The sequence below is a fragment of the Nomascus leucogenys genome, chromosome 11, assembly GCF_006542625.1.
Source record: "Nomascus leucogenys isolate Asia chromosome 11, Asia_NLE_v1, whole genome shotgun sequence".
NCBI classification, from domain to species: Eukaryota; Metazoa; Chordata; class Mammalia; order Primates; family Hylobatidae; genus Nomascus; species Nomascus leucogenys.
The window spans coordinates 10,875,028-10,895,254 of record NC_044391.1 but is presented as its reverse complement, the minus strand read 5'-3'; the positions used below and the strand labels follow the sequence as shown (position 1 = coordinate 10,895,254).

The window sequence follows — 20,227 nt, the reverse complement described above, 5'->3', positions numbered from 1 at the left end:
CAGCTGACCATCAGAACCTCAGGTGGTTAAAATACAGTGTCCTGGAGATTCTTATTTGATAGGTCTGGGTTTGGGCTCCTCAGAGGATAGTGTTTGTCAGCAGGCCTGGGGACTTGCTGATCCACTCCGGTCATCTGGATGCATCTCCACTCTTGCACCCTGGCCCAGCATCCTTTGTGTAGCCTTCTGAGTGGTCTCCTTGCTAGACTGCCACCCTTCTAGAGTCTATGCACACCAACCAGAGGGGCCTTTTAAAAATATAAATATGACTTTGCCACTCCCCTGTACACAAAACGTGGTGGCTGTGGCTTCCTATTACATTTAAGTTTCAAAGTCTTATCCATTTAGCCAAAGCCTGCAAGAACTGGCATGATTTGGCCTCCACCTCAAGGCTTTTCTGACCTCATCTACTTTGTTTCCCTTTCTCTCTTCTGCAGTCACAGTGACCTTCTTGCCCTTCCCCCAAAGCCTCTGGCTGGTTCTTGCCTCAGGGCCTTTACACCTGCTGTTTTTTATTCGGGCAGTTGGCCTGGCCCCGTTCAGGTGTTTGTTCATATCTCACCCCCCTAGAGAGGTCTTTTCTGGCTGCTTGCCTTCCTTTGCCTCTGCCTGTTAGCCCTTTTCCATTACATACCTTTATTTCTTTATAGCATTTACCACAATCTAAAATGATAGAGTATTATTTTGTTTTTCTTCTAAGCCTCTCTGTGAAATGCAGGCTGGGACTGTACTGTTTACCATTTTATTCGTGCATTGAGGCTATTGTCTGGTATGTGAAAGCATTAATACTCACTAAATATTTATGGAATGAATGAATGAATATATAAATCTCCCCATAAAGCATCCCAGATAAGGATTTCTCTAGCTTCTAACTAAACCTCTTCAGTAATGGTTCTGCACATCTTAAGGTAACTCATTTTGTATTGAGGCGCTTCTGATTGTTAGGCTATTCTCCTTTCAGCTGAAAAAAATAAAGTAACTGCCTTCTGTCTGGCTTGGTAGCCCCAGCTCAGGCCTCTCTGCCTCTGCTGGGGAGTTGGTGTAGTGGTGAATGCTGCCACTTGGGTGCAGTGCATCCTATAAAGCATCATTTTAAAGAGGAGGTTGGTACAGTGGGCACCGTGCTTGCCACCCAAGATCCTCTGTCTTTGAGGGCCTGTTGCCCAGCTGCTGGAGCACGGTTGGCCCAGCCTTCAGCTGTCAGCTCTTTCCACCGCAGCCCACAGTCCCTGATTGCTCAAAGCAGGGGTATAAAAGCCTGGCCATCTGTGCCCAACCCGTAGCAACTCTGAAGGGCCACGCTAGCCCCAGGACTGCCTGTGGAGTTGGCCAAGGCTGTCCATGGGTCGGTGCTGCAGCTCCACTTCTCCCTCTGCCTGGGCCAGCCTCAGTTTCCTTCTTTTCCCAGGAGTTGATCTCAAGGACACACCTTAATGAACACCCTGCTTGCCACACTCCCACAGATGTCTGCTTCTCTGGGATCCCAACCTGTAAACTGTAAGAGTTGGTGCTTTGTCTAATTTTTTAGGTTTATTACCCTTTCCCTAGGCCAGGGAAGACAACGAAAGGCTCAGCTTAATGGCCTCCTGTTGTGGCAGAGGTCAAGTGAGGATTTCACTTAGCATGGGAGACTCATAAGGCTGTCACAGCATCGGTGTCCTTGGCTCATCCATACTGGCAGCCCATGGGGGACGGAGTGGAGGCTGTGCCGGTTTCTCACGAGCTGCCGCTCGAGGTTGACATTTGGATGTAGGTTATGGTGCCACTGACCTCTAGCTGACTGCCGTGTGGTGAGCTGTGTTCTCAGAAGCCAAAATGAAGTCAGGGTGATTGCCTGAAAAACCCACTCCAGAATTTTTTACTATCTGTATTCCCTGGGTTTTTCTCAAAAAATTGAGCTGGAGGCTTTCATGATTTCATGGAGAACAGCGAGGAGTGGTTGGAGTCACAGGCTGTGCACAAATTTCTTTTTCTAATAGGAAAGGATAAGGAACAGTAGGAACACATGGTTTCAGGGAGGAGACTAGCCCTCCCTGAGTTTGTCTTCAGGCCCTGAGATAGGCGAGGTGACACAAACTTATGGAGCCTCTGCCAGTTTGCTGGGTACTGAGGGTGCAGGTGTTACTGAAGACTCGGGTTGCTTGCTTTCTGAGCTTGGGGTAGGGAGGCGAATACATCTGCATCTAACTGTGGAAGCCCTTGATGAGTGCAAACCATTGGGTAAGAAACAGCGTGTCAGACTTAGCAAGCAAAAACAGCATGAGGAAGCCTCATGCAATATTTGGGACATAGTCATAATATAAAATTAAGTATTATCTGAAATTCAGTTTAATTGGGCTTCCTATATTTTATTTGGAACCTAATACAAGAGGAAAAGAGAAGCGCTCTTGGGTGGAACAGAGAAACTAATTCATGGAGCTAGGGTATTAGGATGCTTTGTGAGAAAGGGGTAGTGGGACTAGTTTTGAATGTGGGTATCATTTTGCCTGGCGGAAATGCAGAAGGACGGCGACTGGGAGAGGCAGATCCAGGCAGTGCATGAGGATACTCAGTACCGTGGGAAGGTGTGAAAATGCAAAGGCGCGAGGAGCTGTCTGTTTCATGGCCGTGTCATCAGGAGAGGAGGGTCAGTAGCTTTTGCTTTCATGCCACGTAAGGATGTAGACTTGTTCTAGAGCATGAAGAGCCACCCAGAATTTCAAAGCAGGGACTTTTTGTCTTTTAATTAACTAAATTTATTTTAACTGTAGAGGGAATATCAAATCTTGCTAAAATGAATTCCAACAGTGAAATGTTTAAGTTCATTTTCTCATCTCCTGAAGCCCTGCTCCCACTTACTCTCCAGAGGTCACCACTGTGAATGGCTTCCTATTTATCCTTTCAGAAATGTTCAGAAATGTTTTGTTCATCTGGAGTCATAGATGTGCATATTATTTTGGCTTTATTAATCTATTTATTGAGCTGCAAACTTGGTTGTCATCTGCACACTGTTTTGCTGCTTGCTCTTCCACTTACAAGGTTCCTTGGACTTCTTTTCATATTAGTATACATGGAGCTCATGTATTATTTTTAAAAGTATAGTTTTTATTTTCATTTTTGCTATCAAGTATCTTGCCACCAAAATGAAGGCAGTTAAATATTGGTTCATAGTATGTAACTTTTAAGGTGCACTTAGGATGCCAGTTTATTTCAGAACTCATGGTGAATAAGTCACTCTTTAGAATATCCCAGGCTAATGGCTCAGTTTGGAGATCCCAACATCACCCAGTCTAGCTGTTTATTATGGAGTGAGCAGATATCATCAGCTGAGGGAATGGAATCAATTTGAATTGCTGAATAACTTAAAAACATCTTCAAGATATTTGAATTAACAGAAGTATGTTAGGCTGTTCTTCTGTTGCAATAAAGAAATACCTGAGACTGGGTAATTTATAAGAAAAGTGGTTTAATTGGCCCATGGTTCTGCAGGCTGTACAGGAAGAATAGCAGCATCTGCTTCTGGGGAGGCCTCAGGAAGCTTTTACTCATGGTGGAAGGCGAAGCGGGAGCAGGCACGTCACATGGCAAGAATGGGAGCAAGGGTTGGGGGAAGTGTCATACACTATTGAACAGCCAGATCTCACGAGAAGTTAGTCACTGCTTAGAAATTTTCTCTGCCAGATCCCTAGGTCATCACGCTCAAGTTTAAACTCTCACAGATCTCTAGGGCACGGACACAATGCAGCCAAGTTCTTTGCTAAGGCATAACAAGGATGACCTTTGCTTCAGTTCCTGGTAACTTCCTGATTTCCACCTGAGACCTCAGCAGCCTGGCTCTCACTGTTTGTATCACTGTCAGCATTTTGGTCACAACTATTTAACCAGTCTCTAGGAAATTCCAAACTTTTCCTCATCTTCCTGTCTTCTGAGCTCTCCAGACTCTTCCAACCTCTGCTTGTTACCCAGTTCCAAAGCTGCGTCCATCTTTTCAGGTATCTCTATAGCAATGCCTTACTGCTTGGTACCAATTTTTCGTGTTGGGCCATTCTTGCATTGCTCTAAAGAAATACCTAAGATTGGGTAATTTGTAAGACAAGAGGTTAAATTGGCTCATCATTTGCATTGATGGCTATACAGGAAGCATAGTGGCATCTGCTTCTCAGGAAGCTATTACTCATGGCTGAAGGTAAAGCGGGAGCAGGCACATCACATAGTGAGAGTGGAGCAAGAGTGGGGCGAGCGGAGGTGTCATGTACTTTTAAACAGCCGGATCTCACAAGAACTCATTCAGGGCAAGGACAACACCAAGGGGATGGTGCTGAACCATTCATGAGAAATCCACTCCTGTGATCCAGTCACCTCCCACCAGGCCACACCACCGGCATTGGGGATTACAATTCATCATGAGATTTGTGTGGGGACAAATGTAGAAACTATATCAATAGGATTTTTTAAAAAATAAATGTTCTTCTAACTCACGTATCTGAATGCTGACATAATTTATCTCTTTTCCTGGTAGAGTATTTTAAATCTTTTCCTTTCCTTTCGTCCTCCTCCCCCCATATTGATCTATAACTAAGTATATGTACTCCAGCTGGTTCATTTGTAGCATCTTATCATCTAGTTTCCAGACCTTTCAAATAAATTACTTATTTATATGAAGAACCCATAATTGGCTTTTCGGTTGAGAAATCCAATTCACCAAAGTGGCCAGGGAGAGACATAGTTCATTTTTTCCTATTATCAAATTAATGTCAAATAATATCTTAGGATTATTTATTTTCTACAATATAAGAAGAATGTCAAGATTTATTTGCTGTGTTTCTTAAATGTCAGAGGAAATTGACCTCAGAGGCTGGGTAATCTCAGTGCCTGGCGTTGTAGTTTTCAGCCGAAGAATTATGAGACAAAGCACTCAATGCTGATTGTGGGTGGTGCCCTTGTGCTTGGTGGACTCACAGTGTGGATGTGAAGGAAGCTGGGCTTCTCTGAGGTTCTCTGGACTAATTGGAGAGATGACATCAGCAGGAATAAAGCTATACAGGTGAGATGAACTAGGTAGGTGTATGAGGGGGTGTTGTTTCTAATGGTTTATCAGGAGGAGGTGAGTCAAACTGGACCCAAGACAAGCCTTACTTGAAAATGTGGGTAGGGCTGGGCATGGTGGCTCATACCTGTAACCCCAACACTTTGGGAGGCCAAGGTGGGTGGATTGCTTGAGGCCAGGAGTTCGAGACCAGCCCGGCCAACATGGAGAAACCCCGTCTCTACTAAAAATACAAAAATTAGCCAGGCATGGTGGTGCACATCTGTAGTCCCAGCTACTCGGGAAGCTGAGGCACGAGAATTGCTTGAGCCCAGGAGACGGAGGTTGCAGTGAGCCAAGATTGTGCCACTGCACTTTAGCCTGGTAACAGAGCTAGAACCTGTCTCAAAAAAAAAGAAAAGAAAAAAAGAAAAAGAACATGTGGGTGGGAAGTGGGAAGATACTATAGTATGTGGGAAGGCAAGAACCAGGAATGTAGGGGGCAAACAGGGAGACCAACATGGGAAGAGGATGAGTGTGGTAAAGAGTACACTGGGGTAAGAGCCATTTGTTTAATATTTCAGAAAGTTCAGCGCATTTAACAGCCATTTTAGGAGCACCTCAAAGTTGCAGGCAATGTGCCAGAGGCTGGGGATATAAACCTAGACAGGCAGAGTCCTTACTCTTAAAAAGTTAAGAGTCTGGTGGGTGAGACAAGCAGGAGTGCCATCTAACTAGGGGATAGGATAGAGGGCTTGGTGAAGGCCCTACAGAGGATGTGAAGTCTGAGCTGAATTTAGAGGGATGGTTGGGAGTTGACCATGGGAAGAGGATGGGGCAGGATATAGTGCTGGAATAGAAATGTCAATTAGAGTCAGATCATGAAGGACTTTGTATAGTAGCATTGAGAGTTGGACTTTATCCTGTAGCCTTTGGGAAGTCACTGAAGGAGTTTAAAGCAGGGGAGCATCGTGGTGAGATGTGTTTTATGGAAGGCTCTCTCTGGCAGCAGACAATGGAGTGTGTGTGAGAGAAGATGAGGCTGGAGGCAAAGAGACTAGAGGTGGGGGTAGCCTGACCTGGGACATGCCTACAAAGTGGGGAGATCTGGTCTAGTTCAACAGGTGGTAGATTGGAAGGGACTAGGTAACTGAATGTTGGGTAGGGGGGTTGGGGGTAAGGTTGTTAGATGGACTGTCACATGGACTCTGAAGTCACCCATGACAGTTAAAGCCCCTAGGGGTGAAGAGAAGGCCAAGAGCAGAAGCCAGAGCCTACAGTGGATGAAGGGGGCTGAGTAGGGTTGGTCCACAGGGTGTGGATGGGAAGGAAGTACTGGAGTCTGCCTTCTTCCTTTCTTTCATCTTTGAAATATTTGGAAGTCTGACAGTTCTCTAGGAATCTGCAAAGGAAGACATGCAACAAAGAATTAGTTTCAACATTTAATAGCTCCAACCATCATAGATATCACACTGGTTTTGGTTTTACTTCTCCTAAACATTTTTTTGACAAACTTTATATTTGTGTACATATTTATGGGGTATGTGTACTAGAATATGTAATAAAGTATTTGGGATATCCATCACTGGAGTATCATTTCTATGTGTTGGGTACATTTCAAGTCCTCTTTTCTAGCTATTCTGAAAACTACAATACATTGTTGTTAACTATAGTCATCCTGCTTTGCTTACAAGCATTAGAACTTATTTCTATCTAACTTTATGTTTGTACCCATTAACCTACTTCTCTTTACTCCTCCCACCGCCGTACACCCATTCCAGCCTCTGATATCTATCATTCTACTCTCTATCTCCATGTGATCAATTTTTTAATCTCCCACATATGAGTGAGAGCTTGTGATATTTGTCTTTCTGTGCCTGGCTTATTTTACTAAACATAATGACCCCTAGTTCTGTCCATGTTGCTGTAAATGACATAACTTCATTGTTTTTTATGGCTCAGTAATATTCCATAGTGTGTGTGTATACTACATTTTGTTGATCCGTTCATTAATGAATTACGTTGATTCCATATCTTTGCTATTGTGAATAGTGCTTCAATAAACATGGGAGTGCAGGTATCCCTTTGATATATTGATTTCTTTTCCTTTGGATAAATACCCAGTAGTCAGATTTCTGGATTGTATGGTAGTTCTATTTTTAATTTTTAAAGAAATCTCCATTCTGTTTTCAATAGTACTAATTTAGATTCCCACCAACAGTGTATGAGAGTTCTCTTTTCTCAGCATGCTTGCCAGCATCTGTTATTTCTTGTCTTTTTAATAACAGCCATTCTAACTGGGGTAAAATGATATCTCTTTGTGGTTTTGATTTGCATTTCCCTGATAATTAGTGATACTGAGCATTTTTTTATGTATCCGTTGGTCATTTGTGTGTCTGCTTTTGAGAAATGTCTCTTCATGTCCTTTGCCCATTTTTAATGGGATTAGTTATTAAAATAATAAAGACTATATATGACAAACCCACAGCTAACATTGTAGTGAATGGGGAAAAGATGAAATTTTTTTCTCTTAGAACTGGAAGTAGACAAGGATACCCACTTTTACCACTCATATTGAAGATAATACTGTACGCCCTAGTCAGAGCAATGAGGCAAGAGAAAGAAATACAAGGCGTCCAGATTGGAAAAGAGGAAGTCAAATTGTCCTTCTTTGCAGATGACATGATCTTACATTTAGAAAAACCAAAGACCTCACCTAAAAACTCTTAGAACTGATGAGTGAATTTAGTAAAGTTGCAGGATAAATCAACATACAAAAGTCAATAGCATTTGTATACACCAATAATGAAATAGCTGAGAAAGAAATGAAGAAGGCAATCCTATTTACCGTAGCTACCAAAGAAAAATACTTAGTAATAAATTTAACCAAGAAGGTGAAAGATCTCTTCAAGGAAAACTGCAAAATACTGATGAAAGAAATTGAGGAGGACACAAACAGGTGGAAAGACATCTCATGCTCATGGATCAGAAGAATTAATATTGTTAAAATGACCATACTGCTCAAAGCAATCTACAATTTCAGTGCAATCCCTATCAAAATACCAACATTGTTTTTCAGAGAAATAGAAAAAAACATTCTAAAATTTGTATGGAACCAAAAAAGAGCCTAAATAGCCACAGCAACCCTAAGCAAAAACAAAGCTGAAGGCATCATACTACCTGACTTCAAAATATATTAAAAGTCTGTAGTAACCAAAACAGCATGGTATTGATATTATATAAAAATAGACACATGGACCAATGGAGCAGAACAGAGAACCCAGAAATAAATCCACATATTTTCCGCTGATCTTTGACAAAGCCGCTAAGAACATACATTGGGGCTTTCTTCATGATGCTGGGAAAACTGGATAAGAATACGCAGAGGAAATAAACATGACCTCCATCTCTCACTGTATACAAAAGTCAACTCCAGATGGATTAAAGACTTTAATGTAAGACCCGAAATTACAAAACTACTAGAAGAGAACGTAGGGAAAGCTCTTCAGGACATTGTTCTGGACAAAGACTTTATGGATGAGACTTCAGAAGCACAGACAACAAAACCAAAAACAGACAGAAGGGGCTATGTTCAACTAAAAAACATTTACACAGCAAAAGAAACAGAGTGAAGAGACAACCTGTTGAATAGGAGAACATTTTTGTAAGCTACTTATTTGATAGGGGACTCATATCCAGAATATACAAGGAACTCAACAGTAAAAAATATATTGGCTTTTCTGTAAGTGTTTTCAGAAACTAGGAAGAGATTTGCTCTTTATGGCTAAAACTCTAACCAGTGTCTTTGTTATAAGTACTAAGAGTAATTTTAGATTAATTTTTTTTTTTTGTTTGTTTTTGTTTTTTTGAGACAGAGCTTTGCTCTTTCACCTAGGCTGGAGTGAAGTGGTGCGATCTCAGCTCACTGCAACCTCTGTCCCCCGGGCTCAAGTGATTCTCCTGCCTCAGCCTCCCAGTAGCTGGAATTACAGGAGTCTGCCACCATGCTCAGCTAATTTTTGTATTTTTAGTAGAGATGGGGTTTCGCCATATTGGCCAGGTTGGTCTTGAACTCCTGACCTGTGATCCACCCACCTCAGCCTCCCAAAGTGCTGGGATTACAGGTGGGTGCCATTGTGCCCAGCCACATCTTTTTTTTTTTTTTTTTAAACTGTTTCAGTTTGTATGCTTAAAGAAGGAAGCAAGTTAGGAAATTATTTGTGAAATTTCTTTTCTGAAATAGATGGCCTCGATCTTAATGTTGATGACCTGTAATTATCTTTTGATATGATTTTAAATTATTGGCTATAGCCTTAGATTGACATTGGGAAACACAATCTGGGAAGAGAAAGGGCTAGAAACTCACTCATGGTTTGGCAGGGTGAGAATGAGGGAACCTGAGTGTCATGACATTCACGTGACATCTTTCATCAGATTATGTCAGCAGTTATTGCTCTTGGTCAGAAGCCACTTACAACTTAAGAGCATAGAACGGAGACAGTATTAGCTGACTTACGGTATATCCATCTATATTCTGTCATGTGATTTTAAAAATAAAATTTAAAAGTCAAAGAACAAAGGTTAGTGAGTTTTCCAGTGTAAGAAGTAGTTTATTTCATAAGGGTAAACCTAAGACCCATCTATTACTGTGTCATATTAAGTACAGTGTCAGAGCAGTGCTTTTTAAATTTTAATGTTCATCAGAATCATTTACAGTTGTTAAGATGCAGGTTCCTATTCTGTAGGTTTTAGGTGGGGCCTGAGAAGCTTCATTTCTGTCAAGCTTCCCTGGAGCCACTGGTGTTGCTGATTCCTGGAGCATATTTTGAGTATTAAGAGTCAGAGCAGGGATTCCTATCTTTTGGGGTGATGGAACTCTTTGCGAAACTGAGGAAAGCGGTAGCCCCTCAGAATAGTGAAACTGCCTCCTGCTCCTGATCCCCATTCCCCCCCACTCATCCCAGTACATAGGATTTCAGGGAGGTTGTGAAACCTTCAAAACCCACCTGCATCTTCAGTTTTCATTTTAGAAGTAGCTAATAAAAAGACAGTCATATTGCATAACAGTCTTTCAGTCAGTATCTCACTTAGTGCTTTTATAGAATGGATGTTAATTTAAAACTAGGAATGCACTGCCCTGGTTACCTGCAGGTTAGAATACATTGATCATGTGGAGAGCCCTTTAAATTTAGCTGCTCCAAAGGTGTAAGATTCTGAGATGGGGAATTATGGAGTCTCTGGCTTCCAGCAGGAGTGGTGGGCATCGTATGAGCCACATTACTTTGTTTTATAGGCAAGAATTGACAAGTCAATGTGAGCATTGCCATGATCACTTCTAATATTTCTATGTAGCTGGATAATTTTGTGTTCCTGAGAGGTATTTGTTGATAATAGTGGTTTTAAGATGAAAGCTCTAGACGCGTTAGGTTAGTGATTGATTGAGAAAAAAGGACCCACTGTGAGAATGGGAGGAATCTGGGTTTGGCGGTCTGTGATATAAATAAACCCAGGTGGTTTGTTCTCTTGTTGAGCAGGACATGCTTTGGTAATTGAATGCTGTAGGAAAGGTTTAATTTTATGAACTATTTGTTTTGCAGCCACATGAACATGGGGTGTCCGTGAAGCAGTTCTTACTTTTGGGTCCACAATGGAATTGCCCAACTCCTGGTGGGTCGGAGTGGAAGCATTTTTCAGGCTTGGAAATGTTAAACTTGGCCCTGGGAATCTGCTGTAGTTCCCAAATGGTGTTTACTGCAAATGCTTTTTGGGTTTAATTGTTCACAACTGATACTTATTTTTGTCTGTGTTCATCTGAGCTGGCCAAGATGTTACCCCTTAGCTGGTTTCCCCATACCTGGATTATTTTAAAGTAAATCCAAGGCAACATATCATTTGATTTGTAAATATTTTAATATGTATCTCTAAAAGGTTTTTTTAAGTCATAATACTATTATCACACCTACAATATTAATAATAATTCCTTAATATCATCAAATGTCTAGTCAGTGTTAACATTTCCCTACATAAGTTATAATTTTTTTTTTTTTTTGAGATGGAGTTTTGCCCTTGTCGTCTAGTCTGGAGTGCAATGGCTTACTGCAACCTCCACCTCCTGGATTCAACCGATTCTCTTGCCTAAGCCTCCCAAGTAACTGGGATTACAGGTGCCCGCCACCACGCCTGGTTATTTTTTGTCTTTGTACACTTGATCTTAGCCAAAAGGCCGAGAAGCGATGTATTTTTTGTCTTTGTAATAGAGGCGGGGTTTTGCCATGTTGGCCAGGCTGGTCTTGAACCCTGACTTCAGATGATCCACGTGCCTCGGCCTCCCAAATGGTTATAATTTTTAAAGTCCTTTTTCTGTTTGAATTAGGATCTAGTTGGTTGATATGTCTTTAGTGTCTTTTCTAGCTTTAGATTTCCCTTCCATCTTTATATTCTTTGCAATTTGTCATAATTTGGAATATGCTGAGTCATTTACCCTGCTGCCTTTCCCACAGGCTGGATTTTGCCGATTCCCCCACCTGAGAACATCGGCATGTTCCTACTTACACTTGTCATTCCTGCTGGTTCCCTGTAGGGCGGCTCTAGGTCAGAGTTAGGCCATCCCTGCGAGGGAAGGACAGGAACCCTGGGGCAGTGGCGTTGGTACTTCAGGTAGAATACACCTCGTACCTGGTTTTCCCACAGTGACTGGCCTAGTAACCATTGGTGGTCCCTCCCTAGAGCCATTAATTCACCAGGGGTGATGAAATGATATTTTAATGTCATTATTACTTCTTTATTTTTTTAGCTGGAATATCTGTAAAGGAGAAACTTTCTTTCACAGTTATTTGGTTACTTGAAGTACAGGTAGTTTTGGAAATGCAAGATAAATGCTTGATTCTTTCTTTTAACAGTTTTCAAAATAGTGAGACAGATCCTTTGATCTTTCAGAGGGGACCACTGAGTTTTTATTTTTAAGTTATGAGTTTATGTGCTTAAATATATTCTATGTATTTCAGTTGGTTTTTAGTTTTTTTTGCTGCCCAGATCTCTCAACTTTGGGCAGCAGGAACTTATGCAGGTTGGTTCCTGAGTCCTTTTGACAGTGTCCTTGTATAGTTTTCTCTTAGTGTATAACAAATTACCCCAAAACTTAGGGGCTTAAAACAATATGTATTGACCAGGCATGGTGGCTCATGCGTGTAATCCCAGCAATTTGGGAGGTCGAGGCGGGTGGATTGCTTGAGCTCAGGAGTTTGAGACCAGCCTGAGCAACACAGCAAAACTCCATCTCTACAAAAAATACAAAAATAGGCAGGTGCAGTGGTGCGTGCCTGTAGTCAAAGCTACTTGGGAGGCTAAGGCAGGATAATCGCTTGAGCCTAGGAGGTGGAGGTTGCAGTGAGCTGAGATCGTGCCACTGCACTCCAGCCTGGGTGGCAGGAGCGAAACCCTGTCTCAAAAAAAACCAAACAACAACAACAAAACACAGCATGTATTATCTCAGAGTTTCTGTGGTTCAGGAATCTGGGTGGGGTTGAGCAGGGTCCTCTGACTCTGGCTCTCCCCTAGCACTGCAGTCAGGGTGCCAGACGGCTGCCCAGTCATCTCTCATTGTCATGTCCCGGTGCGGGCTTGGGGAGCGTGCCCTTGCCAGGCTGTCTGGCGTGCTGCTGGCAGGTCCCTGTTTCCTGCTGGCTGGGTCTGTCCACAGGGGTCCTCACTCTGTCGTCCCTGACTTTTTGCACTGCCAGGGCTCTAAGAGAGGGTAGAAGAGACAGCCAGCAAGACAGAAGTCACAGTCTTGAAAGCCTGCCTGGGAAGTGACAGACCATCACCTGGGTGTGTTTGTGTTGTAGTCATTAGAAGTGACTCACTAGGTCCAGCCCATATTCAAGGGCAGGGATCGCACACGCCAGGGTGTGAGTGCCAGGTGATCATCGGGAGCCATGTTACAAGGTGCCCGCCACAGCCCTAGTGACCTGTGTTAGTGTTCCTCCTTTATTGTGAGGAGATGGTTCAGTATTTGGATTGAGTCACTTCTCCAAGGAACCCTGACTTATTTTAGTAGAAAGTGGTATTTATAGGCTATAATTTGAGCATAAGATTCTAGGCCTTTTCAATGGACAAAGCAAGGGAGTTGTTTGTTTTTTAAATTTTGGATGAAAGATGAAGTTTCTGCTACTCCTTCCAATTAGATTCAGGACTACAGTTTTTTCTGGGACAGAGTTTTGCTCTGTTGCCCAGTTTGGAGTGCAGTGGCATGATCTCGGCTCACCGCAACCTCCACCTCCCGGGTTCAAGCGATTCTCCTGCCTCAGCCTCCTGAGTAGCTAGGATTACAGGCATGCACCACCATGGCCGGCTAATTTTCTATTTTTAGTAGAGATGGGGTTTCTCCGTGTTGATCAGGCTGGTCTTGAACTCCTGACCTCAGGTGATCCACCTGCCTCGGCCTCCTAAAGTGCAGGGATTACAGGCATGAGCCACTGCGCTTGGCCAGGACTACAGTTTTTACTTAACCTCCTCAAACTTATGTTTGTATCTCATTCAGCCACTTCAAAAACCTTGGTTCTCTAGGGCACCAACATAATTACTCTTGTAATGTCCCACAATACACGGACAGAAATCTCAGAATAATGACACTTACATTACCACCAAAAATATGATTACTAAAAATGCTTTAAGATTTCCTTGTATTTCTTTTTCTTTTTAGGATATATCTCATTATAGTATACAGTCAAATTCCTCTACAGAGTCATAACTGAAATAGTTTCTCACTTTGTGGTACACAACTAGATTCATTTGCTTCAACTTACTTCTGAATTAGCTTGTTTTTAAAAATTTTTGTTTCATTTTTGCATAAATTATTTTTATCATTCTAAAGATGACCTCCAGATCAAAGTATATTTGCAGAAATCTAGCTTCTATCCTTGTCCACTTCCCTTGTCCGCCCCAAATCCTTATCCTCAATTTCCCTTTTTTTCCTAGGTATTTTTTCCCTAGGAAAATTTTTCCTTTTTTCCCTTTCAAAAAATACATAGGTTTTAAAAAAGTGTTTAAATATAATTTGTATTTTTCTACATAGATTTTCTCCATCTTTTGTCTCCACTGAACAGTATATCCCAGTGGCCACACCATAACAGGATATAGAGATCTTCCTCGTTCCTCGTTCAGTGGTGTCACACTCCATTGGGTAAATGTATGGTCATTTATCCTAGGGAACTGTACTCTTTAGGAGTCCTCCTGTTCTGCTGTTTTCTGAGAAATGCAGTTTCTGAACAGATGTAGAAAGAAGGGAGGAGAAGGGAACAGTGCCCTGGCTGCTTCTGGAAGCAGCATCTGCTTGTAACCACTCCAGTTTTCTTTTTGGTTTTCATCTTGAGTAGGGGACTAAGGTCTCTTTCTCTTTGTAACAAGGTGAGGGGGGCTACTTTTTTTTGGTGAGTCTTAGCTCTTTGTGGTGTCCGTTACTTCATTTACTCTTCTTTTGGCTTACAATTGGAAATTCACTCAGGGTTTAACAACACACTGTGTATAAGCCGTAATTGTTGATGGTGGCATCATTTTGCGTATCTTCATGTTATATTAGTAAGGATTTGGGAGGAGCCGTGTCCGGGATTGCTCCTCAGATGCCATTTGAAAATAAACTCCTAATGTAAACAGTAAATAAAACAAATGGGTTTTGTTTTGTTGTTAATAATCTTTTCTCTTCTAACCACTACTGAATTATTTGTGTTGCAGGGAAAAGGACTTGGAGGCCAAGTTCGTTATTCAGATGGAGAAAAGCAAAACAACAATCACAAACTTAAAGGCAAGTCATGACCTGGTCTTGCTTAAGTTCCAAGAGCCCCGTGATTGCTTTACTGTGGGGATGACTTCTGAGTAAATAAAGCCTGTCTGCTGTTTCCACACCCTCCTTTCCAGTGCCGTTAGCCACGTCAGCTTGCACCTGGCTTGGGCTCAGTCTGAAGCAGAAGAGTTGATCCGGTTTCCTTTCCCATCCCTGGCTTTATTTGATCTGGAAGCCAAATCCAAGCTGTTGCTCTGGTCCAGGAGCTCCTGAGTCTATCCCAGATTCGGGCATTTTCATCCTGTGTCCTCGTAGTAGGGACTTAGCCTGGCAATTGATTGTGTTCTGTGAACGTTAAATAAGCTTTGCCCGTATATTTTTTTCCGTTTTTAATGAAGAGGATCATGTTTGGTAATCCTTGAAGAAGAACTGATATTATTATTCAAAACTCAGGGAGGAAAGATTAAAAAAAAACCACCAAATTTCTTTTCTGGAAAAAAAAGTAAAAAAAAAAATTTCAAGATGGCAAGTTTCTCCTTTGGCACTTAAAATATCCTGTTTGTTTATTTGGTTAGGAAATTTTTAAAGGACACTGAATGCGTTTCACTGAGGAGGGTAACAAGGGTATAAAATTAATATTGAAGAAATCAGAGCTGGGCTCGGTGGTGCACACCTGTGGTCCTAGCTACTCGAGAGGCTGAGGTGGGAGGATCACTTGAGCCCAGGAGATCAAGGCTGCAGTGAGCCCTGTATGTGCCACTGCACTCCAGCCTGGGCAACAGAGCAAGACCCCATCTCAAACAAAAAAACAACAACAAAAAAAGAAAGAAATGAAGTACTTTATGGGTTCAATGCCTTTCTCCTTCGATATTTGTCATTAACTTTTAGGTCTGGGTTTCTGAGACATGATGCTTCATGGCCAAGTCAGATCTATCTCTTGTTCACATCTGAGGAGATTTCTATTAATTTGTGGCTCAAAGGATTGGGTACTTTGAGATCCAATTTCAAAGTAGTGCGAGTTGATCTCCAATGATAGAAGCTGGGAAGTGCTCCCATCTTCCAACTGGGCAGCCTCTGGATCATTTCATTTCCTCCGTTGAGGCGCTGGTGTCCTTTGCTTGAGACATTCTCCACTGGATGCCTTTCTTTCTCTGCGTAGCACAACCCTTGTGCATTCCAGCTCTATCTGGCCTGCACTGTGCTTCTTTCCCTTCCTTTGGCCTCTCACATCTTCTCGTGTTTCTACCCAGTTGTCACTTATCCATTCCCTGCTGGTAATTACCTTGTCTTTCCTTCATGTGTCTTTCTACGCTCACAGTGCTTTGGTAAAAGACCGCTGACTCTGGATGAGTCTCCTTTCTTTGTGCATTATGGAATCTATTTTCCTCGATTACTCTGTTGCTTTTTGAGTTTTATAAACATTTTATCATCTGATGTTTGAGTAACCAGAACAGATGCCTAGACTTTTAGTGTTTTCATAAGAATCATAACAATTTTTTTTTATAATATGTGAATTGTGTGGAAAACGTGGTGCTCACTGAAGTTATTCAGCATATGTCCAATAAGCAGGCTTTGGGAGCATATGAAGATGTTAAAACATGGTTTTGAGGTGTACTTTAAGCATATAGCAAGGGGGACAAGATATATGCAAACATCTGCAATAAACTCACAATATGATGTGTCCTGGAAGAGTCTAGGCTGTCAGAGGTAGGAGAAATTACTTCTCCATGGAGTGTCCAAGGGAAGTGCCATGAAAGAGGAGACATCTGACCTAGAATTTTCAATGAGACCACCAAATCATACAGCTCTAGAAGGTGCCAATCTTATCATCATCTATGTGAATAACACCCTTGTAGTTGTGCAAAGCCCAACTCTGGTGGATTTAGGTGGAGGGAACAGTAAATAAAAATCACTGAACCTGGAAATACAGAGTCTGGCTGGAGTGTTGGGTTCTTAGGAGTTAATAGTGATAAAAAGAAAAGATCAGAATAGTATTCTTGGGTCATATCACAGAGAACTTTGATTGCTGCAAGGAATTTAGTTTATATTTAAATTTTATTTATTTATTTTTTTAAAGAAGCCAGCAGGAATGAAATGGTTTTTAGTCAGGGTATAAACATGGAAATTTGGGTCAAATGATACATTATCATCATCCCAATCATTTCTTTCTAGATACCAGAAGGAGGCACTGGGGACTCAGGAAGAGAACGGACCAAGACCTTCACCTATGACTTTTCTTTTTATTCTGCTGATACAAAAAGCCCAGATTACGTTTCACAAGAAATGGTATATGATATTTGCAAAATATTTATGTTGATTTATTTTCACATTGAGAAAAACATGCCTACCCTAAAATACTTTAAAATATCTTGCCAATTTCTTTCTGAATGTAATTTTTATGTAAAATTAGCCTTTGCTAACTTACCTTTCTGAGTGTTATATAGTATTTATTTAAGCCTGAGAAGAATTCAGTTCTCAAAAGATTGATTTTTTTTTCACCTTTGAGCATAGTGATGATAATTTTTAATTTGTTTCAAAACTTGGATATGGTTCCTGTTTAGAAGGAGCTCTACATAGAAAGCATTTCTGGGGGGACATGTGTATGCTGCGAAGCCCAGTAAAGAAGCCACTTAACCTTGAGTCCTATTCAGTGTGGAGATTTAGGAGGACACTTCAAACCCAAGTCATGTGTTCCCAGCTTGTGTGGATTATTACAGGTTTTAGAGTGGATTCTAGAAAGAAAGAACATTTCATTCAGAATCTTTCTAGAGTCTAGAATGATGCTGGAATTTGTCCAAGAAATCTGGCCTGCAGGCTTTTAAGGGCTAAAATGTAGATGTGAAGTGGACAGATAAGAACAGATACAAAGGTGCCCCCAGAAGCCTATCAAGACACTGATGTTGACATTTCAGGTGAGCAGAGGGACAAGTATATTTCTCTGGGTGGGGAAAAGCTGGGTATTTGAGCAGAGTGGGGTTAGAAATGGGGAGCACCAGCATAGAAGGAAAAACACAGGCTTCATTTCTGGGCCTCTTCCAGGCTTGTTAACAGCTTCTTTAGATACATTGCTTTAGGTCTCCATATATTAAAACGGGGATAAGAATTCCTTGCCTGGCCTGGGTTGTAATCCATGCAATGGATCTCGAAAAGTAGGGCATGAAAAAGTGCTTGTTTCTTTCTTTCTTTTTTTTTTTTTTAAATTATGCTTTAATTCTGGGATGCATATGCAGAATGTGCAGGTTTGTTACATAGGTATACACGTGCCATGGTGGTTTGCTGCACCCATCGACCCGACATCTACATTAGGTATTTCTCCTAATGCTATCCCTCCCCTAGCTCCGTACCCCCGATAGGCCTCAGTGTGTGACGTTCACCTCCCTGTGTCCATGTGTTCTCATTGTTCAGCTTCCACTTATGAGTGAGAACATCTGGTGTTTGGTTTTCTGTTCCTGTGTTAGTTTGCTGAGAATGATGGTTTCCAGCTTCATCTGTGTCCCTGCAAAGGACATCAACTCATCTTTTTTTATGGCTGCATAGTATTCCATGGTGTATATGTGCCACATTTTCTTTATCCAGTCTATCATTGATGGGCATTTGGGTTGGTTCCAAGTCTTTGCTATTGTGAATAGTGCTGCAATAAACATACATGTGCATGTGTCTTTATAGTAGAATGATTTATAATCCTTTGGGTATATACCCAGTAATGGGATTGCTGGGTCAAATGGCATTTCTGGTTCTAGATCCTTGAGGAATCGCCACACTGTCTTCCACAATGGTTGAAATAATTCACACTCCCACTAACAGTGCAAAAGCATTCCTATTTCTCCACATCCTCTGTATCATCTGTTGTTTCCTGACTTTTTAATGATTGCCATTCTAACTGGCGTGAGATGGTATCTCATTGTGGTTTTGATTTGCATTTCTCTAATGACCAGTGATGATGAGCTTTTTTTTCGTATGTTTGTTGGCTGCATAGATGTCTTCTTTTGAGAAGTGTCTGTTCATATCCTTTGCCCACTTTTTTTATGGGGTTGTTTGTTTTTTTCTTGTAAATTTGTTTAAGTTCCTTGTAGATTCTGGATATTAGCCCTTTGTCAGATGGATAGATTGTAAAAATTTTCTCCTATTCTGTAAGTTGCCTGTTCACTCTGATGATAGTTTATATTGCTGGGCAGAAGCTCTTTAGTTTAATTAGATCCTATTTGTCACCTTTTGCTTTTGTTGCCATTGCTTTTGATGTTTTAGTCATGAAATCTTTGCCCATGCCTATGTCCTGAATGGCATTGCCTAGGTTTTCTTCTATGGTTTTTATGGTCCTAGGTCTTAGGTTTAAGTCTTTAATCCATCTTGAATTAATTTTTGTATAAGGTGTAAGGAAGGGGTCCAGTTTCAGTTTTCTGCATATGGCTAGCCAGTTTTCCCAACACCATTTATTAAATAGGGAATCCTTTCCCCATTGCTTGTTTTTGTCAGGTTGTCAAAGATCAGATGGGTGGTGTTATTTCTGTGGCCTCTGTTCTGTTCCATTTGTCTATATATCTGTTTTGATACCAGTACCATGCTGTTTTGGTTACTGTAGCCTTGTAGTATAGTTTGAAGTCAGGTAGCATGATGCCTCCAGCTTTGTTCTTTTTGCTTAGGATTGTCTTGGCTATACAGTCTGTTTTTTGATTCCATATGAAATTTAAAGTAGTTTTTTTCTAATTCTGTGAAGAAAGTCAATGGTAGCTTGATGGGGATAGCATTGAATCTATAAATTACTTTGGGCAGTATGGCCATTTTCACGATATTGATTCTTCTATCCATGAGCATGGAATGTTTTTCCATTTGTTTGTGTCCTCTCATTTCTTTGAGCAGTGGTTTGTACTTCTCCTTGAAGAGGTCCTTCACATCCCTTGTAAGTTGTATTCCTAGGTATTTTATTCTCTTTGTAGCAGTTGTGAATGGGAATTCACTCATGATTTGGCTCTCTGTTTGTGTGTTATTGGTGTATAGGAATGCTTGAGATTCTTGCACATTGATTTTGTATCCTGAGAGTTTGCTGAAGTTGCTTATCAGCTTAAGGAGATTTTGGGCTGAGATGATGGGATTTTCTAAATATACAATCATGTCATGTGAAACAGAGACAATTTGACTTTCTCTCTTGCTATTTGAATACCCATTGTTTCTTTGTCTTGCCTTGATTGCCCTGGCCAGAATTTCCAACACTATGTTGAATAGGAGTTGTGAGAGAGGGCATCCTTGTCTTGTGCCGGTTTTCAAAGGGAATGCTTCCGACTTGCCCATTCAGTATGATATTGGCTGTGGGTTTGTCATAAATAGCTGTTATTATTTTGAGATACCTTCCATCAATACCTGGTTTATTGAGAGTTTTAACATGAAGGGGTATTGAGTTTTTTCGAAGGCGTTTTCTGCATCTATTGAGATAATCATGTGGTTTTTGT

General features: G+C 41.3%; 1 protein-coding gene across 4 annotated transcripts in view; it reads left to right on the top strand.

The window, feature by feature from the left end:
- Positions 1-20,227, top strand: part of KIF16B (kinesin family member 16B) — a 299,853-nt gene that overhangs the window by 29,253 nt on the left and 250,373 nt on the right. For all 4 annotated transcript variants that reach the window (XM_003252139.3, XM_003252138.3, XM_012510215.2 and 1 more), the window contains exons 2-3: positions 14,735-14,804; positions 16,956-17,069. In XM_003252139.3, the coding sequence (XP_003252187.1) occupies positions 14,735-14,804; positions 16,956-17,069 (184 nt within the window). The remainder of the gene's footprint in view (positions 1-14,734; positions 14,805-16,955; positions 17,070-20,227) is intronic.